The 27,718-nt window shown below is 42.2% G+C and overlaps 1 protein-coding gene across 1 annotated transcript in view; it reads left to right on the forward strand.

Annotated features, from left to right (window-relative positions):
* The window catches only part of man1a2 (mannosidase, alpha, class 1A, member 2), a 101,169-nt gene extending 73,773 nt beyond the window's left edge, over positions 1-27,396 (forward strand). The window contains 9 exon segments of the mRNA XM_029458691.1: positions 2,095-2,112; positions 2,114-2,190; positions 3,033-3,156; positions 3,492-3,585; positions 10,298-10,413; positions 11,523-11,742; positions 12,684-12,856; positions 20,564-20,679; positions 23,374-27,396. Coding sequence (XP_029314551.1) covers positions 2,095-2,112; positions 2,114-2,190; positions 3,033-3,156; positions 3,492-3,585; positions 10,298-10,413; positions 11,523-11,742; positions 12,684-12,856; positions 20,564-20,679; positions 23,374-23,509 — 1,074 coding nt within the window. The 3' untranslated portion in view covers positions 23,510-27,396.
* Positions 27,397-27,718: the final 322 nt, after the last annotated feature.

The raw sequence follows: 27,718 nt of genomic DNA on the forward strand, positions 1-27,718 counted from the left end.
CGAGTCTGTTCACAGCAGATGCTGAACACAGAGTTCAGTCGGAGCACAGCTTGTCTCAAGTGGGGTAATGCTCCATAGTAAATAATAATAAACAAGATTAGGAAAATGTTCAGGCCGTAATGCACAGAATCTGTGTCCCAGCAGGTTTGCTTCCTTTAACGAGCAACAATAACAGCATTGTTTCTTTACAAGACCTGGTGGCTCTTCCCTGAGAGCAGCCTCCTCTTGTATCCCTGCCTGTAGATGAAAGCAGCAGAGGAAGATGATTATCACAAACTGTAGAGTTTTATCTGCCTGGCAGTCTCCTCCGATGGGTCGTTTGGATCCTGTCCCTGTTTGATGACATCAGCAGCAGAATTGCCAATAAAACGCAGTAGAGTTTGTTAAAGGGCCTCAGAGCGGCCAGCAGACGGGCCACCAATCAATGGAGGGATTTTATGATGACTGGGCGGACCTAACCCCACACACACACACACACACACACACACACACACACACACACACACACACACACACACAGCTCAAAGCTCCACCCGGACATTGTTGGTCTGAGGAAAAGCACCCATCGTCTTTTTTATCCTCTCAACCTCCTTACTAATGTATCTCATGCGCTTCATATCCTCCTCATATGCAGGCTTATGTCTACATCTGTTTGACTGCATTGTTCTCCCCCCCCTCCCCCCTCCCTCCTTGTCTGTGCCTGTGTTTGTCCCATGTTTAACTCCACAGTTTGACCTAAGATGTCTCTCTGGCTGCTTAAGTATTCTGCTAACACGTCCATGTGTTATTGTTCCCTCTTTCTTTGCGAGACAGCAGGACCTTCCCATAGATCTGGTCTCTCTATAAAGCTGCTCAGCCCTGACAGAATGTGTTGATGAATCTCCGTCTGCTGCGTGTTGAAGGGCTCCTCTCTCTGTGGCGCTGCGTCGCCTAAATGCTGTCCGCAAGTTGTATTACTGCCTGTTTGTGCTTTAATCCCAGACGTCAAATCTACATGCATCTTAGAAAGCCAACGACTGACTGACAGTCTCTTGAGCAATTGGACTTTTTATTGGACTTTTCTGACAACCTGGATCAAAATATATGGAGACTAGTTATAAAGTGGAAGAACCTCTTTGATGCTCCTGTCCACATTGTGCAGTAAAACTGGATTTGTGTTACTGAACGCGATCGTCCCTCAAGAAGCTCACGTGTACAAGCTCGTACAGTTCAGGTCCCGCTGTGAAAGTCGAGTTTACGTTCATGTTGCTGTTTTATTTGCACATAAATGTGACTCCTTTTGTAGGGCATCGAGTTTTTTTGTGGGGTTTCATGAATAAAAATCTGTTAAATCAACATTCAGATTAATAAAAGCAGGTTCTCACTGGTACATGTTGGCTCATTTGCTGTTCATCAGGATTGTTACGTCTTCTAAGCAGTTTTACACCGTCCACAGTTTAATTTAGTTAAGCTATCAGCTAATGCTCGTATGCAGTTGAGCAGCAGAATAGCCGTAGTTTCCTTGTATCTCTTTGATTGGCATGCAGAGAAAAGAACAAGGGCTGCAGCAGATTCTTCTGAGCCTTCATCTGTCAGACGAGTGCAAGAAGTTGTGTAATCTCAAAACGAACACATGTCCATTTCTCCCCTTCAGTCTGTATAAATTAGACGCCGATCATGATAACAGAAACCCAACTCTGACTGTGTACTTTGGTATCTCTCTCCGCTCAGTCGCTGGAGTTTGACCTCCAAGCTTTTCTTCTACGCATCTCAGTGGGATCCTGCAACATTTCATATTACTACAGCACAGTTTGAAGGGAGGTTTTGCATATATTTGTCTGCCAGTCTCCTCCATAAATCTGTTCAGCTCTGAGACTGTGGCCATCATTTAGCAATCGTTTGTCTCCTGACGTCTCACTCTGCCTCATCTGCCTTCATCCTGCATTTGTTTTTGCTGTTTTGGCAGTTGTTTTTATGCTCGCACCTGTCAGCCGTGAGAAGAATATTAAGCAGTGAAGGTTGATGGCCTGCAGAAGTGAACATGATGAATGGGAAAGTTAACCAATGTTAAAGTTAACCCCGTCTCTTCCCCCCTCTCTCTCTGTCTCTCTCCAGGTATTCAAGCTGAAGGCAGGTCCAGCTCGCAGAGAAGCTGCTCCCTGCCTTCAACACCCCCACAGGAATCCCCTGGGCCATGGTCAACCTTAAGAGGTCAGTGCCACGGTCACTGGAAACCATCCCCCTTCATCCAGTCGCTAACCTGACATGAATATAAAGCGAGAAGCCGCTCAAAATCACTGACAGTTGCCGGGAACAACCTCTGGTGGGACTTGATTGGCAGTGTTTTTTGTCAACTTAAGCCTTTTTCTTCTTTACTCTTTCTTCCTGAGGATTCTTTTTTCAAAATCTGTAAATACACAGTATATGATCAAAGTTCAAACCTGCATTAATACACACTTTAGGTCACTTTGTGCTGATGAAAACTATCTGAACACAGCACTGACATCACCTTGTGTTGATATAGTGAACTTGTTAGCAAACAGTTGCTAATTAAATAAAGTGGCGTACAATAGAAATACTACAACTTGTTATCTACATTGTTCTTTATCTTGCTTTACTGCCCATTTGTACTGCAAACAAGGCAATCTGCAAGTGCCTTTTAGTTTTAGAATTCAGTCTACCCACACAGGCCTGTTCCCTTTTGTTGCCTGATTAACCCTCTTCACAGGACTGTGTGGGTTTGTACAAACCGTACTTACACCTTCATCGTTATTATTACATAATGTCGTGCCCTTGTGTTATTCCCAACGTGGCTTCACTCAACATCAACCTGAGAAGGGATTGAATCGTTCGAATAACTGAGAATATCTGCGAGCGCAGGGAGAATGTGTCTTATAACAAAAGGTGTGTGTGTGTGTGTGTGTGTGTGTGTGGAGTCCTGCATCTATATTGAAATATAGTATTCTTCCACCACTGTCCAGCACTTTGGTCAACTTTAGTTGTTTTTAAATGTGCTGTATGTATAAACTAAACTTATTTCTTTACCTCTCCAGCGGTGTTGGTCGTAACTGGGGCTGGGCGTCGGCAGGCAGCAGCATCCTGGCTGAGTTCGGGACTCTACACATGGAGTTTGTTCACCTCACCTACCTGACGGGGAACCCGGCCTACTACCAGAAGGTAGCAGCATCCTTTACTATCGTCTATGTGTGGTCATTGTGTCTGTGTCTGTACTGCAGCTTTGTTATATATATATATATATATATATATATAAATAAATAAACCTGTATTTCAGTCGATACAGAAATGACTGAGAGGTAAAGTGTCATGCCAGCAATTGTGACGGCATTTAATTAAATTGCACCTCGAATCAGAGGAAATAGCTTAAAAACAAACAAAAGTGACATTTATGTTTAAAGGTCAATCGAGCGAGAAATCATGAAACAGACCTGTCTTGTCAAAAGGTGAATATTTCCTGTTTGGATTAAAACTCTGGTGTCTGGTTTCCATCTCAGGTGATGCACATCCGGAAGCTGCTGGCCAAAATGGACAGACCCAACGGGCTTTACCCGAACTACCTGAACCCTCGTACGGGTCGCTGGGGTCAACGTAAGTACAACTTTGGTTTGTTTACATTCACATTTTTGCTCTTTTGGGGTTAAAAGTAAATCTAAGTAGCACATTTGGTAAAAAAAATATCATCAATTTCAACTTTAATTTGAGAAAACACTTGAAAGAAAACCTGCATCATTGATTCACAAGCAGCCCGTCAAGAGAAGAGTCCGAATGTTCCTGTGTTGAATGATCAGGTGCTCAGATGTACAACTGTAGGAAGAGAATCAGGAGAAATGAACTCTAAGTGAAGGAAAGAGAAGCCGCAGAATAGATTGTCTTTAATGAGAACAAATTGAAGCGAGTAGAAGAAGACGGAAGACAGGGAACACAGTATTCCCACTGTATTGATTACATGTTGGAGTTGTGCCCGGGGAAATGAACAGCTCACCCAGTGAAATTAGACGTGCAGAAAACTATTCTGGCTCTGAAACCTGTCATTTCTGCTTCAAGTCATTTACAACAAGTGTTTAATTAAAGCTGGTGAGACACCACATGTGTTGGGTCGCTACGACTACAATCATTTAGTGTTTCACCCGGTTACACACATAAACACACGGTCTTGTGGCTACGTTGAGGAAATCCCAAAGTCGATTGCAAAGAGGAAATAGGAAAGATTTGAAAACACGCTTTCTGTTAGTGATGTGCCGAAGTCTTCTGCCTCGCCGACTGCAGCACGCAGTCCTCCGACAACCCTTTGAACTCGACACCTTGAACATTTGCTAGTTCAAGTTATTTATTGTCAGGTGCACAACAATTAGAGAGAAGCTGCCGTTAATGCCCTTCAACAGCGCTCATTTAAATGTGTAGAAAAAGAAAATCCCGCTCGTAAAAATGGGAATCTGAGACATAAAATAGTTTAGAAGTTAGGGATGAAATATAGCAAATATAAAATAGAATAATGTCGATTTGGGGTAATTGTATAAAATAATATATATGTACAGAGGAGTTCAACACACCAGCAATAAATAACTATATGACCTTTATTTATAATTTACGTCTTTGAATGTTTTATCTTTTTCTAAATCTTCTTTAATAATCATTTATAAATATAATAGTTTGAATAAAACCTTTTAAATGTGTTGGAGATTTGAGTCCTCTTCGTCCTCTTCCCAACATCTATTCAGAATATTTTACATTTTCTTTCATGCGTGCACTTTCGAGTTATGATCCCAGCTTTCATCGGGGAGTATTAAATATTAGTTTTTGTTTACTTGAACCTGTTTAACAGACACTAAAAATACTGGATGACAGATATGTAGAGATTTATTATTTTAATATTCCATCAGATTATTAAACTGTGTGTGTGTGTGTGTGCATTCGCCTTGGAACTATTTTCATTTTTCCCTGAGTGCTGTCATTTCTGCCCGTGGATCAGATATGACGATCTGCTCAGGTTTGCACTTTGGTGCCGTTAAAGGAAATGAACAGAAGAAATCTGATTTAAAAATGAATATATTGTGTTGTTTTCATTTGTTCAGGGGAATGAGTTGCTATGCAAGAGAGTGCCATATTAAATCTATTCAATTTCATAACACCCCCACGTACACGGGTAACAGGCAACACACACACACACACACACGTGGACTATTCACAGAGGAGAAACGTGAACAGGAGATGGAACCGCTCTCGAAATACAGATTGTTTTATAACAAATACGGTGGCCCGGCGAGATGAAGCCTCTGTTTTATTTGTTTTACTTGTCGACGATACAAATGGAGAGCTGTCACGGATGGCTGGATAAATGGATGGGCTCATTAATGGATGGAGAGGTTGTTTGGTAGTCGGACAGAATCACTTGTAAGAGCTCAGACTTTGGGCCAAAAGCAGGAGAGAATAAATGTACGCAGGATGAGTTGGGGAGCGGATTGATTGATGGAGAGATGAGTTCATTAGCAGATGGATAGTTAGCTGGCGAGTTGCATGACTGGGCAGGTGATGACGGATGTTGTATGTTATTTCTGTGTGTGTGTGTGTGTGTGTGTGTGTGTGTGTGTGTGTGTGTGAGGGACTGAGTCTATCTTTGTATGTGTGTTTCTGCGCATGAGCAGTGTCTCTGTGCAAAAACAACTATAAATATCCATCGATCTACTTGCATGTTACCGTATGTGTGTTATGATCTTCATCCTGGACACAATAATTAGCTGTCAGTCCACCTTGTTGCCCGTACCCGGCTCGGTTGATTACAATAAAGCAACGCCGGTTTAATTAAAGCCCATAGCTACTCGAAACCCAACCTGAGCTGCAGCAGCCTCCCCCTGAGCGCTGCATGAAGAGGCTGCACGCTACAGTAAGCAGGAGGGAGCTTGGTGAGAGGAATGTAATTAATGTGAAACCTGAAGCAAAAATGCCCTTGAATGTTGATAAATCCTTGTAAAAAATAACAAATGATTAGGCCCCTGATGAGTAGAAAATCTCCGTTTATTCGTCAAGCTATGATGTAATCGTGACCAATCATGAGACCGCCGTTCATAGCTTGTTGGTGCCAGGAGCTGGACTACGCTTTGCAGTGCATTCTGGGCGTGAAAAATGAGGAGAAATGTTGGCACTTCACGGCCAGCAGAATAAAAATGCTGATGCCACACTATAAGCTGCATCAATTAAAAAAATAGATGAATAATGAAAGGACATTAAAAACAATAGTTGATGTGCTGCTCGGTTCATTTAAACCAAACTGCACTCCACATTGTGTTCACAACAAACAGCTTTAATGTTGCCTCGTTGACGAGGACTTTCTTTCTTCTTAATATCCACACATTGCGACGCAACTGAGAAGTCACTTTGATCCGTTGAGGATTACTTTCATGGATTATTGTGACATTAATGAGACTTAAAATCACTTTTTGTGTAAGGTCTGATCAGTGTAAGCCAGAAGGAAACTGCGGCTGTTATCCGAGAAACACTGTTTCAGCTTCCAAGTCTCTGGGTCTGTCTTTCCCATGGCAGCAGCTGACTGGCAGTTGATAGCCAGTGTTGCTAGGAGACTCGCTGTAAACCTCTGTGTCGTGCTCTTGACTGCAGCATGTCATAGCCATGTGCAGCCTACTAACGTTTCCCCTTTTTAACAACCCACATATATCCTTAGTTTAGTGGCATTAGTGATTTCAGACATGTGTCCTTTTACAACAGGACTCTGCTGTTTACGCATACATGTGGACCCATGTTTCACAAGCCACACATAGCGAACACTCGGACACTTAAATGGCCTCTTTCTAACCGACAACAAGTAGAAAATGAACAGTTGGGATTAGAACTACATCACGTATCAACAATACACACATCGATAAAGCAACAACGAAGAGCGTCTGCTCATGATTATTACCATTCAGGGTCAGGAAGGCAGAACATTACAGCGCATTTAAAGTTTTATAGGTAAAAAGGTGTTGTTGTGAGACGGTTATTTGCACTGTAACTGCTACAGAGTGAAACAGCGACACAGAGTGAATTCACTACAGGTCCGTTTAGACTGAGGCAGCACGGCTGTCTCATGTGAGATTAATGTGTTTCTACTGTGAACAACAATCACTTGTTATCTTCCTAAAAAAGTCCAACTGGTTTGTAGAAGCACGTGTGTGCAAGTGTCTGTATGAATGTGTGTGTGTGTGTGTGTCTTACTGTGGAGTGTAGGTGTGTAGACAGTAGTTAGTCACACTAATGAGGAATGAGGCTGAGCTCCTCCGTCTTAATGAGATCCTGCTGTGACTGACATCCTTATTACCACACACTCCTCTGCCTACACACACACACACACACCACCCACTCTCTCTTTTTAACCTGCTCACCAACACTCTTCTTTGCTCACACACACACGCACACACACACACACGACAGTCTGCCAAACACTCCTTTCTTCACTGCTGGATTACCATATAGCAAGATTAGTTATTAACAGTTATTATTTCACAGAGGTTCGTAAAGTAGACTTTGCAGTTTAAGTGTTTGCTTTTCTCGCCTATGGATGTATCTTTGTAGCCTTATAATCCAAATGTAATTTTGTTCCACTTCATTATTTAGTCTGAGGCGACTGTGAAACTGTTTTCTGTTTAACTAGTCGGCTGTTGACGAACAACAACTTGTAGAACATCTCAACTTCACGTCGCCAGCTTTTTAAAAACAGATTTTATGACGATTCTCTCAAAATATACAGTTTACACTTCTCACATCAGAAAGACAAAACATGCAACACACGTCAGACAAACAAGCCCGACCTCAGGATGCTCATATCTGATAAATGAAATACGTTAAATAGAAATAAATCATATATACGCAAGTCTTAAAACACAGGAAAATGATTCTTAATCTCGTCTACGAAGCTTTGATCCACACTTTGGAATCACCCTTTTAATTACTCCACATTAAGTTTGAATCAGTCTTTGTGGAAAAATATGTTTTGTTTTTGGCCATATTGATAAATTACAACACACTATCCCTTATTATGCACCATCCCACTAGATTTTGACAGCTGAACAGGGTTTGTAAATGTTGATTAGTTGTCAGCAAAAAGGGTCGTGTAATGAAACACGACCTGAAACATGTCTGACCTCTGCTGCTCTTCAGGGTTTGGTGCTGCATAGAAATGACTTGTAGTGTATATTAGTATTCCCTCAGCAGCCAGAGTGTGTTTAAAACTTGGTGAAGATGTCCGCTTGTGTACATGCGTCTGCAGGTTTAGCGTGTGCATGAATCCGCCTTCTCAGCAGATCCTGCTTTGATTGACAGGCGCTTCCTGCATGACCCAGATCCGTGTGTGTGTGTGTGTGTGTGTGTGTGTGTGTGTGTGTGTGTGTGTGTGTGTGTGTGTGTGTGTGTGTGTGTGTGTGTGTGTGTGTGTGTGTGTGTGGAGTTGTCGGTGGTGTATTGTCACTTTTCTGGTGTGATGCAGCGTTTTCACTCTTACTTGTTATTTTTGTAGTTTTATTAAATCAAACAAAGGATCAGTTGTTGGCGGTTTATGTTTCCTACAGTCGTGAGTGGATATAATATACGGGACTCTGGCTGCTTGTATTGACGTTGTCTGGAAAACTATATATATAAAATAATAATATTATATTAATAAGATCAGAATAATCAAAGTTTACCACTTTCAATTGAGTTTTAAATAATTTTGAGACCACTTCTGTCCTCTTACCTGAGCTGGTCCACTGCTGTACTACCAGGACTGAATCCTCTGCTCCTGAACGTGAGGCTCTTTTCTGCTTGGTTACATTAATAAAATACTACAAATGCTTTGATTTGACAGCAAAGATTGACGCGTAGGTGGACTGAATTTTCTTCTACACACAAACTCAGTGTACACAGACACCCATAGGAGCTCCACAAACAGCCCAGGTGAACACGGTGCTGTTGTCACCAGGTGTTTCTTTCAGCCTGCAGACTCAAAAATACCCACGTGCCACTTTTAGTCCTTCATTAACCAAGTATGATAATTTGGCGTGGAACAGAGCCACCTGAAGACAGCTGGTGACCTGCCAGATGCTGGCAGAGCAGACGTACTCAAGGATGAATACAAAATACACACGTTCATCTGGGTCTGCTGGTTATTTTCCACCCGGGAGAGAATAGCCGAGAAGAATGTCGTGCATGGAGCCGGGGGATTATTGAAATGTAACAAATATGCTACGTTGAAAAATAAAAAATTTCTTTCCGTATACATGCAGAAAAGTCGTGGTGAGTGCTTTTGTGCTGCAGATGCTTCATGAGCACTCTGCATAAAACATGTGGAAAGTACAGTATCTATTGCTGCACAATGACAGTGATGCGAGTAATCATCGTCACCTCAGTAATGACTCCAAGGTTGTTTGTGATGTTTGAATAATTCATCGCTTCTTTCTCGTTCCCCGTCTTTGCGTATCCTCCATTTACCTGCGGGCATGTAGTTAATCACATACGGAGAAGCATCAGATATCAAGTAAGATCCCACAGATGTGAAGAGATGGTTACACCGAGACGAGGAGGAATATTCCACTTCCACCGAGTGAAATCAATCTGTTTCTCCTCTGATTGCTTCCCCAACTCCACTTTATAGTGACGCGAGAGGCAGTGGTGGAGTTTGTGTACTTGTACTTGAGTAATTCCCTTTTCGGCTACTTTCTACTTTTAAAGAATTGAATACTTTACAGATTCATCCTTATACAAACATCCAGCACTTTATGAAGCCCCTTCGCCAGCTGTTTTAGTGACACGTACGTCTATTACTACTGTCATGTGCTTTAAAGCAAATCTTAGACGCACAAATGTCTTTTCTTTGCTAATATTGTCAATAATGTTTCATAGGTCAGTGAAATAGACCAAAGTGTCATTAAAGAGTTTTATCAGGTGGGCTCAAAACTCCCTCGGGAGGAAAAGAAAAGTTATTTTCATAGTCTCAGATCGAGCTGGCTGCGTCCCATCCTCTCTATGTGGTGTCCTGCAAATTAGGACGGACATGAAAGCTGTGTAAACTTTCATGAGGACGATTGGGGACATGGGAAATGTGAGCCCACCAGGAACACGGTAAACAAAAACGGGACATGAGTGGGGGAACAATGCTGCCAATATTTTGTGGGTGTAGGAAAAACAAACACTCGGGGTTTGGTTAGAAGCTTTTGATGCCATATGTTGCTCTCTGCCAATAACTTTCAGGCAAGTTTGCTTTCTTTTTTGTCCCTCTCTCGCTGTTACATCTCGTTCCTCCTTTTTTAACCCTTTTCTGTCCCCTCCCTCTCTGCAGACCACACCTCAGTTGGAGGACTTGGGGACAGTTTCTACGAGTACCTGCTGAAGGCATGGCTCATGTCGGACAAGACCGATACAGAAGCCCGTAAAACCTATGACGACGCCATCGAGGTACAGTGAACTCAGAGACGCGTCTGCTTGTGTGATGTTGTATTTCCACAGACGCCAGCTTCTGAACCAGAGAGATACATTGTGCGTAATCTGAGGGAAACACACCAAAATGTATTTAAAATAAACTCGTAAACTAATGTCCTCCGTTAGAAGACAACATTTGCAGCCATGTATTCTTGCAGAACTGTATAAAAACACTACTTTAAGAGAGACAAAACATCACAGTGAAGACAAATAATTTAATTATATTCTATTTGGCAAATCTGTCAAATCACCAGACGCCAGAAATAAAATGTTCTTCAGGAATTAATGCCACAGAGATAAAAGGAGGCCCAGCTTGTATCTCTGTAGCTCCAGTTCATCCTGCAGCTCCGTCCTGCAGGAAAAGCAACTTTAACTAAACTAAACTTCTCCCAGTTATCCTTTTAAATCACCAACTCTGATTTAAACTCACTCCCTGCTTACAGTATTCAGTGCTCGTCTTCACCAAAGAGAGATGTGCTTTTGCTTTCTCACATAAAGTGAGAGTGGATTTAGCAGAGGGCAGATGTTCTGTAGTTGATGAAGATGTCGGTCAATCATTAAGACCGTCCGACAGCGAGCAGATGCCACAGAGCGAAGGGTGAGGGATGTGGCTGGATTTTAAATTCTGCACTGTTTACTTCTGTTTGACCCTCCTCACCTTCATACACATGCGCTCAATGTCAATGCCCCATTCACACAACTTAACCCCAATATTGCATTCACACACACACACACACACACACACACACACACACACACACACACACACACACACACTCAATATTCCATTCATAACCTTCATCCACATTCCTTCTATAATAAATGTCATTCGCCCTTTTGCGACCTTATCTCTTCATTCTCACCTAAACGCATACATTTCACACATCCTGATGTACTGATTCAATCACTCCCTGCATACAAATACACACTCGTATGTACAATTAATATTCCATGTGTCACCTCCGAAACACACACTGCTTCATTCCACTTTTTCGAACCTCATCTTCCCACAAATGTCCTCGATTTGAAATGCATAAATCTCATTCATTCTCATTTACACACACACACACACACACTCCCTCCAGGCTATCGAGCGCCACCTGATACGCAAATCCAACGGCGGTCTGACGTTCATTGGTGAGTGGAAGAACGGCCACCTGGAAAGGAAGATGGGCCACCTGGCTTGCTTCGCCGGCGGCATGTTTGCGTTGGGCGCTGACGGTTCGCCCGACGACAAGGCCGGACACTACCTGCAGCTGGGAGCTGAGATTGCACACACCTGCCACGAGTCCTACGACAGGACGGGTGAGGAGCGACACACACACAGGAACACACATACTTTTAGTATGAATAAAACTGGCATGATGGCGCCGTAAAGATTTGTCTGTAAAGTGATCTGTAGGATCACAAGCAGTAAAACTAGTTAAAGCACAATACATTCAGTCTGTCTTAAGATTGGTAGGTCAGTTGTCTAGCAGGTATTTACGTTTTCAATTTCTGGAAATCCTGCTTTAGATGTTTCCCCCCCACAAGGATCAATAGTCGTCAGCACAGAAACACCAGCGTGTGTGTGATCTTGCACCATGATTGTACGTGTAAGTGTGTGAAGTTAGTCGTGAGGTTGCTCTGAGAAAGAGGAGAGGTTGCTGTGGCGACAAATGAAGATGGGGAGAGGGAGGGAGGGAGGGAGGGGGGAGAGAGAGAGACATTTCTTGTAAGGTGGCAGCGAGTTTAATAGCAGCGGTCAGGCTGTCTAAATGTGGGCTGTTATTTCCCAATGAGCAGTCATTCACGACAGTGTGTGTGTGTGTGTGTGTGTGTGTGTGTGTGTGTGTGTGTGTGTGTGTGTTAATCATTTCAAAGACAGTTCCGTCACCACCTTCCTCATCGTCTCAGTAGTTTCCAGTCCTCACACTTAATTGGCGGGTAACGGTGGTTGTAAAAAGGAAAATCCAGTAAAAGCGACGAGGTTTTTATTGCTTCATCACAAACGCACAAATTCAAATCAGCAAACGATGATGTTTGTTTCCTCTCTTAATCATTACCGTCCTGACTTCCCTATGTCTCTCTGGTTTTCTTTTCTCATCATCTTCAATTCCCTCCTCTCCTCTTTCTTTCCATTTTCGTCTATTTTTCTGTTCTCCTGCTCTCCATTTAACCTTGTTTTTCTTGTTCCCTCCCTTCTTTTCTTGTCACTCCTTCTTCCCTCCTCTTCTCTACGTCCACCCTTCTCTTCTTCCCTCTAGTGTTGAAGCTCGGCCCGGAGGCCTTTAAGTTCGACAGCGGCCTGGAGGCGGTGGCCGTACGGCAAAACGAGAAGTACTACATCCTGCGGCCAGAGGTCATCGAGACCTACTGGTACATGTGGAGGTTCACCCACGATCCCAAATATCGGCAGTGGGGCTGGGAGGCAGCACAGGTAAACAACATCCATGTGTTTGAACTCTAACACCACTAAGTCGGGATTTAGTTCCATCATTTAAAGCTTATATATAATAATACATTCTCTTATCATTCTGTGTTGCTTTGTACGGTGTGAATCACCAGGAAGGATCTGGTAAGACATCTGATGGATTTGCTTTTTCAGCACAAAACAAGTACAGTTTTAAGACCCTGTTCTCCCAAAAGAAAAGCAGCTTAAGCTTTCAGAGTTGCTGGCATTGTTAAATGGAGGACGGATGGAGAATTTCATAAGCTCTGCTCGAATGCCTTGCTCTCAAAAACAGTTGCACTCAGCGTCAGAGCGGAGGGAGAGCAACGTTTAGTTAGTTGATGGGGGGGGATTTTGCATTTTTAACCGTGATGTTAGAGAAATTGCCAGACTTTCTTCTCCTTCATTGTTCTTATTTTTTCTACAGCTTCCACAGGGCTGCCATGTTTTCCATTTAGTGCGGAGTGAGATAGTAAAATGTGCTTTATATTTAACAAGGTCATAGTCAGGGTCATGCTGAACAGGATTACAAAGAACCTCCTGAAGGAAAACATTTATTCATTTAATTTACAAGAAAATAAAAGAATGAGGACATTTTCACAGTGTTACCGTATCAATAATGTGCAGTGAAACTACTTTATTTTATAAAAATGTTAGATGGTCATAGGAACATTTTGAGCAGCTTCTCACTAAATCTAATATGGAAGCATCACAATGTTAGCGGCTGCTCGCTCACTTGAACCTTGTATTATACGGTGCTTTTGTTTCGCTGTGCTGCTCGGCCTCATTTGTCAGGGCCCCTTTTTTTGTTGTTGTTTTTTTTGGTTTCATGGTTATTAATTATAAACTGCATGAGAAAACGTGAGATCTAGTGAAGTGTCAGTCCGCGCTCGCCCGACACATCCCTGTTTTCCAATATGAATCTCATTTTTTTTTTGCACAAGGTCCAAAGCATAGAGTGCACCGTGATGATTAATAACAGAAGACGAATGGGCTTGGAAAGTACAGCTTTGGCTGATCTTGGAGCCACTCAGAAAAATTAGAACATTCAGTTTACTTTTAATACATCAGGCACAAACTGATGTATTAAAAGTCACGGATGAAATGTAAGATTCTATGCAGGTAGCGCCGATGGCAGGTCCATGCTCTTACCCTTTCAGCCGTTCTTGTTGTAGATAAAGATTCAAAAGAATTTATTTTGCACCATCAAACTCGTTGCTGTCTTGATAGATATCAAGTAATTACCTTTTCTTTATTTGAGTTGGGTGGTTTGAGATAAGTAAATGTCAAAGCTCCTGAATATATATTTTATATTATTGTATCTGCTCTGTGCTCATTGGAAAGTGAGAGTATTTAAACAGTAAGCTGAGCTTGTTTTGCTGCAGTTGAAATTGTGATTAAGTATCGACTTTTCAGTCAGAAGGTTAGACGATGCATAATTGAGTCTGTTTTCATGCCATTTCCCCCGTGCCTATGACAAGGGAGTTCTTTCTTTTTGGAGCGTGTGAAGGGTCTCTGTGTGTCTATGTGTAGACTGTGTTTTAAGAGATTTTGACCTTGCAGTTAAGCTCATGTAGTTACTGTAGAGTTTCCACGTGTTGGAAACATGTGAATGTGAGCACTCGTGAGTGTTTCAGGTGTTATTAGATATTTATTCTGCCCTTTGTGTTTTAATAAGAAAAGCTTTATGAAAGTAGAACAGAAATAAAAGCCCTCTATCCGTTCCTCTGCTCCAGTCCTGACAGAAGATTAAAGAACTCGTCTTCTATACAGCAGTCGATGTGTCTTCTCTGTCTAAACCTCAACCGGCCTGCTTGTCATACTTCTTTTCATGCTCTTCCTTTTTTCTCTTTCTCCTGCCAATCTTCTTGTCACCTATTTTTCTTCCATTTGAAGCATGGAACTACTTCTCTTTGTATTTCTGAGTGGGAGTAAGTGCGCTCACGCTCATGTGGAAAGCAAATATATTTGCAAAGTGTGTTTATGATGTGTGATTGTACTGAGTATGAGTGACACTAAAGAGAGCTGGTGCTGAAAGGCTCATCTTTGCCTCCCTTGTATTATTTAATATTGCATCTATACATGCATACTAATGTAGATGACAGACCCCATACATTGTTCTGATCCTTTTAGCACATTGATGTTCACAAGTCCGTAAAGTAAAGTTTTTATGGTAACATTTCAAATTAAAGAAAAGATGGTGTCTGACTTGCTGTCTGACTGGAATTGGGTATTGTATTAATAATAATAATAATAATAATAATAAGCTTTATCTGTATAGCACCTTTCATACAAGAATTGCAGCCCAAAGTGCTTCACATCAAAAACAACAATTAGTACAAGATTAGACAGAATAAGAGCATTTACAGTACAATAATCACAGTGTAGATGTAAATGAGTCTGAAGTACCATGATACAAATAGCTGAATTAAAATAATATAAAATAGCAGAATAAGGCTAAAGTAAAGAGATATGTTTTTAGCTTACTGTTGAAGATATTGAGTGAGCTTGCCTCCCTAATGTCTGCAGGTAAAGTGTTCCATAGCTTTGGTGCATAATTGCTAAAGGCTGCATCCCCAATTTTCTTTTGGATGTTTCTGGGAACATTTAATAAACCAGTAGTGGATGATCGTAATGTTCTTGGGGGCACATAGTTTATGAGAGAGTTTGCAGTGTAACTTGGTGCGGTTCCGTTTAGGGCTTTGTATACAAGAAGGAGGACCTTAAAGTCTAAAGGTTACTGGAAGCCAGTGTAGAGCAGCTAACACTGGACTGATGTGGTCTCGACCTCTTGGTTCTAGTCAGCAGCCTCGCTGCAGCGTTTTGGATGAGCTGAAGTCTCTCCGTTGTTTTTTTTGGGAGGCCGGTAAAGAGTGCATTACAGTAATCGAGTCTGCTTGAGATGAAAGCATGGATTAGTTTTTCAGCATCCTTTTGATTTATAAATTGTCTGATGTTAGCTATATTTCTAAGGTGGAAGAATGATGTTTTTGTCACCTTGTTTATGTGGGATTTAAAGCTTAGATCTGAGTCTATGATAACACCAAGACTTGTGACTTCAGGTTTAATCAAAGGAGTAAGTTTCCCCATGTTATTCAGCATCATCTCTCTTTTTGCTACAGGACCTACTAGTAAGAAATTATTGCTCATCCATTTATTTATTGCTGACAGACAGGTGGTGATGGAGTTAATAGCTGTAGTATCATTTGGTTCAGCAGAGATGTACAGTTGCGTGTCATCTGCGTAGCTATGGAAGCACACATCGTGTTCTCTAATGATGTCCCCCAGTGGTAGCATGTATAGGGAGAACAGTAATGGACCGAGGCAGCTCCCTTGTGGAACTCCAAAGTGGGCATCATGCTTCTCTGACACATGATCTCCAAGCCTGACAAAATACTTTCTCCCTTTGATATATGTTCTGAACCAGTTTAATACAGTCAGAAAGACCAACCAGTTTATCCAGACGATTAATTAGGATGTCATGGTCGATCGTGTCAAATGCTGCGCTCAGGTCTAGCAGGATAAGAATTGAGACCTTGTTTGTGTCAGAGTTTAGTCTGAGGTCACTAATTATTTTAGTCAGAGCAGTTTGGGTGCTGTGGCATGCTCTGAAGCCTCATTGAAATTCCTCCAGGATGTTGTTTTCTTTAAGAAAGGAGTTTATTTGGACCGAGACTATTTCTTCTAGTATTTTGCTGATGAATGGAAGGTTAGATATTGGCCTGTAGTTGGTCAGCGTATTACTGTCTAGGTTAGGTTTCTTTAGCAAGGGTTTTATAACGGCTGTTTTGAAGACGTCTGGGAAGATGCCCGTTAGAAGAGACGTGTTTATATTCTAACCAGGGAAAAAAACAAAAAAATAAGTTTTGGAGGAAAATTGTTTAATTCTGCGTGGACAGATACATTTGCTTTCCCTGTCAATGATGCTGGCTCATCTGTGTGCTTCATATGTGGCGAGAAATCAGCAAACAGAAAATGTGATGTTGAAAGACATTTTGTGGGAGACATGATGATGCTCCGGACCTTTGCTTGTGGAAATTTTCTCTAACTGGACCTCTTAGAATTTTAGTTGAATACCCCTGATGTAGAGGAAGATCTGATGGTTCACTGTGATGAGCATGAAAGGTCCAGAAGGATGAGAATTGAAGAGAGGGAGGCTGATCTAGCAGCGTGAAGTTCCTCAGTGACAGCGAGGAGGGCAGTCTCAGTTGAGTGGAGCCTTGAAACCAGATTGGTGCGGCTCAAGAAGGTTGTTCTGAGGTAGGCAAGAAGAGAGTTGATTTAAAAACTGTGTGCTCAAGTGTTTTTGAAAGAAATGGAAGAAGAGAGACAGGTCTGTAGTTCAGAAGGTCGAGTGAGGGTTTCTTTAGGAGAGGGTTCACTCTGGCTTCTTTTAGTTTGGAAAGCAACCAGTTGCTGTGTTGATGAGATGGGTGAGAAAAGGAAGAAGGTCAGAAGGGATAGGGTCCAGAGGGCAGGTGGTGGGGTGGGCAGAGGTAACGAGGGATAGAACTTCATTCGGTGAGAGAGGGGAGAAACAAGTTGGAGTGGGGGGGGAAGTGATGTGGATGATGAACAGCCGATATCAGTTTGTATATTGGGAAATAAAGAGCGTATGTCATCTATCTTTTTAACAAAGTAGTTGACAATGTGGCTTGGTGGAAGAGAGGAAGGATGTGATGGACTGGGGTTGATCGAGGAGGGGTGGAGAAATAGAGGAAGAGAAAGAGGAGAGGAGAGATTGATAGGTAAGCAGGTCATCGGGGTGTTTAGATTTCCACCATTTCCTTTCAGCTGCTTGTAGGATGGTTCTGTCAGCACGCACAGAGTCATCCAACCGGAGAGCTGGAGGGGACTGCCGAACCTGCCGTGAAGTGAGAGGACAAAGAGTTGAGAGAGGAGGGCAGAGTAGAGAGGAGAGTGTCTGTGGCTGAGTTGGCAAGCATGAGTGAGAGAGTCCGATGAAGGGAGGGCTGAGAGGACAGAGGAGGCGAGGGAGGGAGCGAAGAGCTACCGAACGAGATACTTAGCCCAGTTAATGTTAGCTTTGCTTCCCATTTATCCTCCCAAGACTCCTTTGTCTTTGTCATCCTGAGTCTTTGTCGCTGAAGCTCCAAACAAATGTTGTTTTTTATTAAAAAAAGAAATTGTTTTAGTCTTAATTACTTGGGTGGCTACAGATGTGCTGGCCACTCCCCCGCAATCGGTCACACAATGCTCCCGAAGATGACTTCCACAGTTGTGTGTGTGTGTGTGTGTGTGTGTGTGTGTGAGTGTGAGTGTGTGTGAGAGAGTGTGAACTCCTGCCTGGAATTAGTATGGATTTGGGCCATCTTGGATACTCCACTTATTTTATGCTTTCTGTTTCTTTCTCTCTTTTGCATTTTTCCATCTCCAATTATTTCCCTTTTTTTTATAATTTTATGTCTTTTCATGTTTCTTACTTGTTACTTTCTCACACAACACCTGAGGCTCTCCATGTTCACACGAAGCTCAACATCCTACTCTCTTCTTCTATTGGTCTCTTTATCCCCTATGCAGTTTTACCCATGTGTGTATGTCAGAGTGTGTGTGAAGGTGAAGCCCAGTTGCTGTAATGTGAGATGTGTCCTCACTTACATACTGCTCCTCCTCCTACAGGTAGATTTTTTATCAGATCATTCATTTTGCATACATGGTCATGCTCTGAGTGTGTGTGTGTGTGTGTGTGTGTGTGTGTTCTGAATTTCATGGGTACAGTTATAATGGGTGTACTGTAACCCAGTAGGAAGATTTGGAGTTCCCAGTCTGTTGAGTGTTTTTTTTCATATGCAAATCTTTGTTTTGTGTTAAGATATGCCTTTTAAGCACTGAGACATAATGAAGGATACACTCCGCTTGATTACTGTGTGTGTGCGTGTGTTGAATAGACTGTTGCGGGACACTACAGTTTGGATCCAGAAGGGCAAAAGCACGTCGGGTTCAGCAGCCCATGAATACCAGACATTATAGTCCCAACTCTTGTGACAGAAATCTGCTGACAGTAAAACGGTCACTCGAGGACATGATGGAGGGAGAAGGTGTGTGTGTTTGTGTGTGAGACACTGAAAGACAAGGACAGAGATAATTCTTTCATTACATGCGTTAATAGTGAAAGTCGATAAGGTATAAGCAGGAGTGTAATGCGGCCAGAATTTTTATGGAGGCACCAATTTCACTGTAACAAGTCCTCATTGCAAATCAATAGAGCACACAGGTTATAGTGTACAGTCCGTGTCACCAGCTGCACGATCGCTGCATTTTTAATGAAGCATTGCTGAATCGTGTGTGTGTGTGTGTGTAGACGGGAGAAGCACCTGCTCACATATTAAACTTGTTTTCAACCCCTTTACTCCGCTCAGAGGCATCATCAGGCTGTGCTCTGTGGGGGAAAGTGCATCTTGGGTTTGCCGGCCCACTGATTTGCGACACTTTAGTGTAATCTGTTTTATAATCTGGATCCACTTGTTTGTAGTAAAAGTTTTTAGCAGTAACGCAGTCAAATGATTTATTAATGTTATCTTGTATTTGTAGTGCTGATGTTTTTTTTTATATTAGAAAGGAAATCAGAAATACATTTATTAATACACATTTTTTAATTTCATGTTAGAAACTAACATCTGTTAATAGATTTAGTTTTTGGTTTGTCTTCATGTGCTGTCACTGCAGCATTTGTTGCCATAGTAACAGAGGTTTTTCTGACTAGCAACACGGGATGCAACAGGCCGGTAACTTGCGGTTTTCTTCTTCTGCTGCTTTTTTCTCGATGTTTTCTTCGCGAGTCGCTGTGAAGGAACACGAAAGCGTTGAAATGGTCGCGGCTCGGCTGTTATCTGACTGGCTGGCCGTCCTCCATGTCTGTTGTTTTGGTTGTTGTCGGAACATCTGTCACATCTGTCGTGTTTGGAGGATCGGAGATAAACCCTCGAAAGCCACAGTGAATGAACAGAGGGGGATTTACATCACAATCCAAACCACCTACGGAAGTGGCTTAAATCTGTCCTGGAAAGACTGGACACCATGTGTTGGAGGATTTAAAGAAAATCGAAAACAACATATGACGTCCAAAGAAATCTGATTCAATCTCTCGCTGAATGTAGCTTTAAATCCATGTTAGCACGGATCACGTGTCCAGGAAAAACAAAAGACGCGTTTAGAAACAAACAAACCAACTCTCCTCTTCGCCGCTCATTGGAACTCTGCAGGCGAAGTTGCGCAGACGGCCTGATTAGGAGATATTAACGAGGCTTGCTTTACACAGCAGCTCCCTCGGATGCAGAATGACATGAATGAGTGTAGTTCCCTCGATTTAAAGCTGCTTCGCGTAGAGGAGGGACGGAAAGAACAGAGAATGAAATGTAAATGCAGGGGAGGCGTTTGTGGTAATCTTCTTTTTCTACAGCTGCCTTTTCCTGTATGGGTCTCCCCAGGACTCGCTCTAATCTGTCACAAGCAAAGAAATTAATTAAAGCATGCTTTTGTAAGCCTATTAAAATTGTGCTCTCTGTTCCCCCCCCCCCCCATCCTTTTCTCTTTGCCCTCTTTCTTTCTCTTGCTTTTCTTTTTCTCTATCGTTCTCTTTCCACTTCACTTCCTTCTCCATCTTTTTCCTCTTTTCTCCTCCTCCTCTGTCTCCTCCTTCCCTTCCCTCCTTCCCTCTCTCCTTGTCTCCTCCAGGCCATTGATAAGTACTGCAGGGTGAGCGGAGGTTTCTCGGGGGTGAAGGACGTTTACTCCTCCAACCCGACGTACGACGATGTGCAGCAGAGCTTCTTCCTGGCCGAGACGCTCAAGTAAGCCAACGCTTAATAACACTTAATTAATTGGCTTGATCTATCTATACATCAGTACGTTTGATGATCAATTCATCACTTTTGATTTAGTGGCAGATTGAAAAGACTTGTCAGTGACTTGTGATATAAAACAGAGCACGAAATCTCCATAATATGCCGAAAAACATTACTCTAATGATTAAATATTATCAAAATAGTTGCCGATTATATTTCTCTCGATCGATTAATCAATTTGTCGTATTTATTGTTAGAAATACAGCACGACCGCGTCACCGTTAAGCCACTCTGTCGAGTTAAAGCCGAACAGTAACGCTGGAGTGCATACTGGACGTGCTTGGTCATCTTCTGAATCAAATGCAGGAATGGCGGACTCTGCCACCAACAATGAAATCTATTATATAGAAAGCGGTATACGTTACCCCGTCACAGCACTTTGTGTATTGGGCCGTTTTTATTCAGCCGACTACTTACACAGGTAACACTATTGAAGAAACACAAAGCAATGCTCCTGGGTCATTTCACTGTAGCAGAACTATTAGCGACATAATGAAACCTTATTATGGTCCTGTGAAACTTAAATTATTCAAATGTAACCTTTATAAATAATATTACTGGCTAGTTTATCTTCACCTTTTGTTAATTTGTTATTATTATAGAGCCTGAACCCTCACTTTCTGTGTTTCATATCAGAATTACTCTTCTTCGTTTACACACTGCTCTGTTATTTCTTTCTATTTGGCTAAAGGGTTTAAAAAGGCGGATTAATGCAAAGCAGAGCTCTGAAGTCTCTGTGGTGCATCATCATCATCATCATCATCATCATCACTGATGGATGAAGGGAGGAGGCTCTGAATGCACACTGTCACCCTGTAATGTGGCTCTCTGCCTCCCCCTGCTGGCGTTATCTCCTCCTGGCAGCAAACATATAATTCAGTTCACACACTTGTTGCTGTCAATCAAACAGTGTGACAGTTCAAACATTATCATAACACAGAGCAAAGTGGGCTTTTCTGGCTGCTCTGGCTGCTCTGCCAGCCTTTCTGTTAGCTGGAAGCGACTTATCAGCCGTCCCTTTTTAACATAAATGTGTCTTTGGTGTATAAGTTGTTAAAGGTCACCCTGCCACACTGGCTGTTTACTCTGTGAGATGATGACATTTGAAGGCCTCGATGTTACGCAGCCTTTGGTGTCGATCTGCTCTCGGTCTTTTCCCGCTGGCTGTGAGCCAATTGCATCAAAGCAATACAGCAACAGGGTCCTGATTGGCTGCCAGCCACACCGATCTGCACGGAGATGTAGCACCCAAACGTCTGTTGGTCCGCCGTGTGAAGCTTAATTACTTCAGCATTGTGAGTGTCCATCAGATTTGTTTTTTTTAATGTTAATTAGATTCATAAAGAATAACAAACCGAGTGAGCAGCTTTTAAATTAAAGCTCTGAACTTGTCATACGCTGGAGCCTGCTCACAATAACAAATGCAAAAAACGGCTTATTTTGGGGGTTTTTCAGATTATTTTAGCTGTAGAAACTAAATGAGGCATAGAAAACTCAAATCTATGTCGCAGAAACAACTTTTCTCACTGAAGTGCACATGGACGGAGCTTTAAGAGCATTACGACTTAGAGGCAGGTACAAAGGTGTACTCATAGGACTCCCACTGCCATAAGCTGTATGTTTAACCGAGATGAGAGCGAGAGACACCACGGCCACACTTTATACATTTGTGGCTGAAATTCACGCTGCACACAAATCTCCTTTTTCTTTGTCACTTGGAAAAACAGCCTGAAAAAAGCCTAAAAACAGCCTGAAAACAGCCTAAAAACAGCCTAAAAACAGCCTGAAAAAAGCTTGAAAAAAGCCTGAAAAAAACCTAAAAACAGCCTGAAAAAAAGCCTAAAAACAGCTTGAAAAAAGCTTGAAAAAAGCTTGAAAAAAACCTAAAAACAGCCTGAAAACAGCCTGAAAAAAGCCTAAAAACAGCCTGAAAACAGCCTGAAAAAAACCTAAAAACAGCCTGAAAACAGCCTGAAAAAAGCCTAAAAACAGCCTGAAAACAGCCTGAAAACAGCCTGAAAAAAGCCTAAAAACAGCCTGAAAAAAGCTTGAAAAAAGCTTGAAACAAGCCTGAAAAAAACCTAAAAACAGCCTGAAAAAAGCCTAAAAACAGCCTGAAAAATGCCTGAAAAATGCCTGAAAAATGCCTGAAAAAAGCTTGAAAAATGTCTGAAAACACCCTGAAAACAGCTTGAAAAATGCCTGAAAACAGCCTGAAAAAAAGCCTAAAAACAGCCCAAAAACAGCCTGAAAAAAGCTTGAAAAAAGCCTGAAAAAAGCCTAAAAACAGCCTGAAAAATGCCTGAAAAATGCCTGAAAACAGTCGAGAGGAGGTGCAGAAGTCTAGTTTCCCCTCAGACCACTTGAATTACAATATGCTGAACGTTTATAATATAATTTATGCCTACCCCAGCTTTAGCAGCAATTGCTAAAAGTGCTGATGGCAAGACAACATTCATATTTTTCCATATTTAGCTACAAATTCAGGATTTAGTTTCTCCTGTGCCTAAGCTGACACTGTGTGCTCGACTTTAACAAACCTGCGGAAATAATCTTTCGTGGCAGTGATGTCATTTACTTCTTCTTACCCAATCCTTGTCATCCTCACCCCTCCGTTAACCACCATCCCTCCCCCCTCAGGTATCTGTACCTGTTGTTCTCCAGCGACGACCTGATGCCGTTTGAGAGCTGGGTCTTCAACACGGAGGCTCACCCACTTCCTGTCCTCCACCTGGGGAACATCACCCTGCCTGGCAGCGAGCCGGCTCAGCAGTAGACGGGCAGGACCATCGTCCTCCACCACAGCACCAGGGGGCGCCACCTGTTCGCCTGCCTGACTGAACACAAACCAACCCATCAACACTGGACAAACTTACATTCAGCTCCACGGACTCTCGACTGCTTTCGGACTGCAGACTTCAACCCGAGGAGACAGACGGAGAGCCTCCCGCACAGACCACTGCAGCGTGGAGAGGACTTTGAGTCTCCCTCTCTTCTTCTATGTTTTACTCTTTGACTCTCTCCGTCTTCTCTGCTTACATCAGGAAGACGGCGGGTGTGCTGCTCAGCCTCACGACTGGCTTGAATTAACTCTGAAGGACCGAGCCCCAAAACCCCCGGAGGCTTGATTTAGTTTTTTTTGTTATTATTTTTTTGTGTCGATTTGCAATTTTGACTTTCCTCCCGTACAGACTGAGGCACTGAGGTGCATTATGGGGTTTCTGTGAAGGATTACGCAGTCAGTTTGACACTACTGATGGAAGTGTCATTTAGTTTCCCAGGCAGACAGACTTGAGGACTTTACAGGATCTGTTGATGAGGTGTGTGTTTTTGTTTTTGTTTGGACACATCGTTAATGGGGACACAGGGTTGAATCAAAGCCCTTTGCTTCTCCCTGAACCCAACCTCCTTCCCCCCCATTCCACTTCCTGTTTAATCTTCATCAGATGAACTTTGACCTGGAACTGTTAGCAGCTCGTCACATCATCAGTGCGAGGGGCGGGTTGTGTCTCCTCCTCCTCCTCCTCCTCTAATCCTCCTTTTTCAGAAAAGTGGACCATTGTGACACGGGGACAGCAGCAGGCCTCTCCCTCTTCACCTCGACATCTTTCCAGTTTCCAGTTAGAGACGTCTGCTGCTCCTCGTTTGGATGCTGCTTTTTTTCTTTATATCTCCACAATCACATAGTTTCTCTCCAGTTGATGACCTCTTCTCTCACATCCTGCGTTCTCTTATTTCCTGCCTTTTCATAAATCATTTTCAGAACCTGAGTGTGTGTGTGAGTGTGTGTGTGTGTGTGCGTGCGTGCGTGCGTGCGTGTGCGTGTTGAAATAACCTCTGCTGTAAATCATTTATTTGTGCACTTTGTATTGGAAGAGGAAAATAGAAGTGTAGCACTGAAAGAGCTGAATACATGAAGTCTCCCTGCTGAGCTCCCATCATGCAACAGTTGCTCTGTTGGACTCTATATCACCAGTTGGACCACCGAACTGTAAGTTGTATAAACTCAATGTTGTGTCCCTCTCTCCTCATCGAACACTCTGAGACATTAACTCTCAGGTTCCCACATAAGTGTGAGACGTCTGGCAAAGTTTGAAATTTCATAATGTCCCAAGTTTTGGATGATCGCCCCAATGTGGAAATGTTTTTATCTTTCGATATATAGTACATTCAAATGTAAATGTACAGCATATAGCTGCAAGCGTGTCCCCTTTGTGTTAGTTACTCGGTGCACAATCATGACTAAAAGCTACTGTACAGATCAACCGCTGAACGGCGACATCATATCATCAAGCAAACGTAAAACATCTTCAAGTCTGTGAAGAAATGTGAGAAATAGTTTTTTAATTTGTTTACAATTTCAAAACGCACAACCCTTTTTGCTGAGCCTTTATTCATCCTCTCTGTAAGAGTTTGAATATCAAACTCGCTCCGTACGGTCGCGATATATCAAGAGCTCGGCCTCGTGGAGAGAAGTCGGAGCCTCCTCTCTAACTCTCTGTTACAGCGTGAGGGATTTACTGCTCTGATGATAGGTAACACAGTCTGTTACATATTGTTATATTAGCAAACAACCAAAAGCAGCTCTGCTCTGCAACAGTCCAGACAGGTTTACACTCGATTCAATGTGACCTACTGCACAGAGCGGACACGACTCGTAACACAAAGTGTTCCTGCAGAAAACAAAAGAGTCTCACACCAACGTACACGCTGCAGTCTTAACGCGCTCTAAACGTGAAAGTAGACATTATAACCCCGTGAATCTGGGACTACTGCACGCGTTAGAGTCGCACCTGCTCCTAGTTCTGCTTGATTTTTAAAGATGGGACTCATATTTCTTACTATATGACGCGGCAGTAAGCAGATGTGAAGAAGACTTGCAGCTGAACCACGATGTGTTCACCAGGAAGGGAGGGAGAGTTGCAGCAAGAGGGGAGGACGAGATGTTGAGTAAAGGCCTGACTCCCCCGTCGAGGTTAAGTAATCCCACATTACAACAGCAATTTGCGTTCCAGACAAACTTTGTGTCGTCGCCGTAACACCGATGTCAAAACTACATCAGCCAAATGCTTTTACTTTAGTCAGATCCACGCGTGTAGAGATTCAACCAGGATGTTTCCTTCCCTTAGTTTTTAACAAATACAGGATGGGCTCAATAGACCTGTGCAATGTGTGTGTGTGTGTGTGTGTGTGTGTGTGTGTGTGTGTGAGGGAGAGAATGTGAGTGTGTTTCGAATGCTCGGACATTATTACGGTTTAGAACAGAGACGCGTGTCCTGCAGGCGTTCGAGCTGCAGAGTAGGAAGTCCACTGAACCAGGAAGATTTTTGTATTTGTTTTGTATTTGATTCTTTTCAAGCCTTATTGTCAAATGTGTGACGCCTTGGCCAATACTGTGCTCTTTCACGCCCTCTTGCTTTGTGTTTTTGTAATACATCATTATGATTCACAGTTATTGTTTTTGTTTGCACAAACGTTGTCTTGTCCTCTGACGTGTAGATAAATGCTGATGGAGTAAAAAAAAAAAAAAAAAAAGTTCAGGCTGAGCGTTAACGTTCTGTTTCCTGCCCCGGGCCACGTGACTAAAGGTTCTCTAAAACAATCAATATGCTGATTAACGCTTTAATAACCCCCCCTCCCCCGTCCTCCTGACGATAGAGTCACACTGACTGCAGAAAGCAACAAAGATCAAATTGATTTAAGCCGTAGTTGTTTCACAAAGTGTTGACGGCCTAATTAAAGTTTTAGAGGATAAGGATGTAGATGTTCTTTTCTTTCTTACTGTCAACTAATCCCATGAAAAGCCCAAAAACCAAGAATGAATTCATCAAATGTAACCGTGTGTATGCACCTCATTCCTCTGAAATGTCCAAAATATGAACAATATGAACGTTTACACTCCTGGAAGTACTCACTCGAGCACCTAATGTGGATTAATCCGCTTCTGAAAATAGTAAAGAAATCCAGTTCCCAGCTGCTTTTGGTATATTTGTGACCCGTTTTACAGTATTGTTCATCTTAATTAATTAATAATTAACATTAATGGGTTAGAGTAGTTAAAAAACTATTGAGTTTAATGGGATTGGATGACAGGAACATAGAGTAAAATAATATTCTCCTTATACTTTAAATGTCTGGATTTGACCGGTGTAAGTAGAAGATACAGACGTTTTAGTAAAATATCTTTTATGTCGAAATGTTTTTTGCGTTTAAGGCCAAAACGTCTTTGACGAAGATTCTGGCCAACAGTTTGAATTAATCCACTTTATTATTATTATTATTATTTTGAAACGAGTCGTCTTCAGTTGAAGGGAAGCTCTCATACGGTGTACATACAGGATATCTCTCTGCACATACGACATGTAACTCCCTCCATACATTTCTCTCCATCGTCCATCCAGCAGCATCTCAGCTGAAAGGTCCATAATGCAGTCCAGTCGTGGCTCAGTGTCTCTCCCACACCATCGCCACCTTTATCTGATTGGGGGGGGGGGAGCCCAGGCGTGAACCTGGGCGGCCATCAAGTCGCTTGGAGCGGCGTTGATTTTGAAAATTGAGTGTTCTGTATTTGTATTTTTACTGAACAAAAAAAAAAAAGTTAAAGTATCTGTAAATATGTTTAAAACTGAGACACAAATTCAATAAAGATGTTATGAAAAGTGATCAGAAGCGAAGAGTTGATTGTGTGTTTCACTTCACACAGCTGGCCGTGTGGCGCTTTGTGTCGCTGTTGACAGTATTGAGGTTTGTTGTTTGTCACGACGACGATGTAGTTTTATAGTATTGTTTATATTGTGTAATGTATTCTACAGCTACAGTATTAATGTCTCCTAGTGTTGATATATTTACTGTGTATCTTTTACTCCTGTCATTCACTTCATGAGAGCAAACTCTGAGTCTGAATATCACTGCTGTTTTATAATCTTTTTATATATATATATATATATATATATATATATATATATATATATATATATATATGAAC

The sequence above is a fragment of the Cottoperca gobio genome, chromosome 21, assembly GCF_900634415.1.
Source record: "Cottoperca gobio chromosome 21, fCotGob3.1, whole genome shotgun sequence".
Lineage (NCBI taxonomy): Eukaryota > Metazoa > Chordata > Actinopteri > Perciformes > Bovichtidae > Cottoperca > Cottoperca gobio.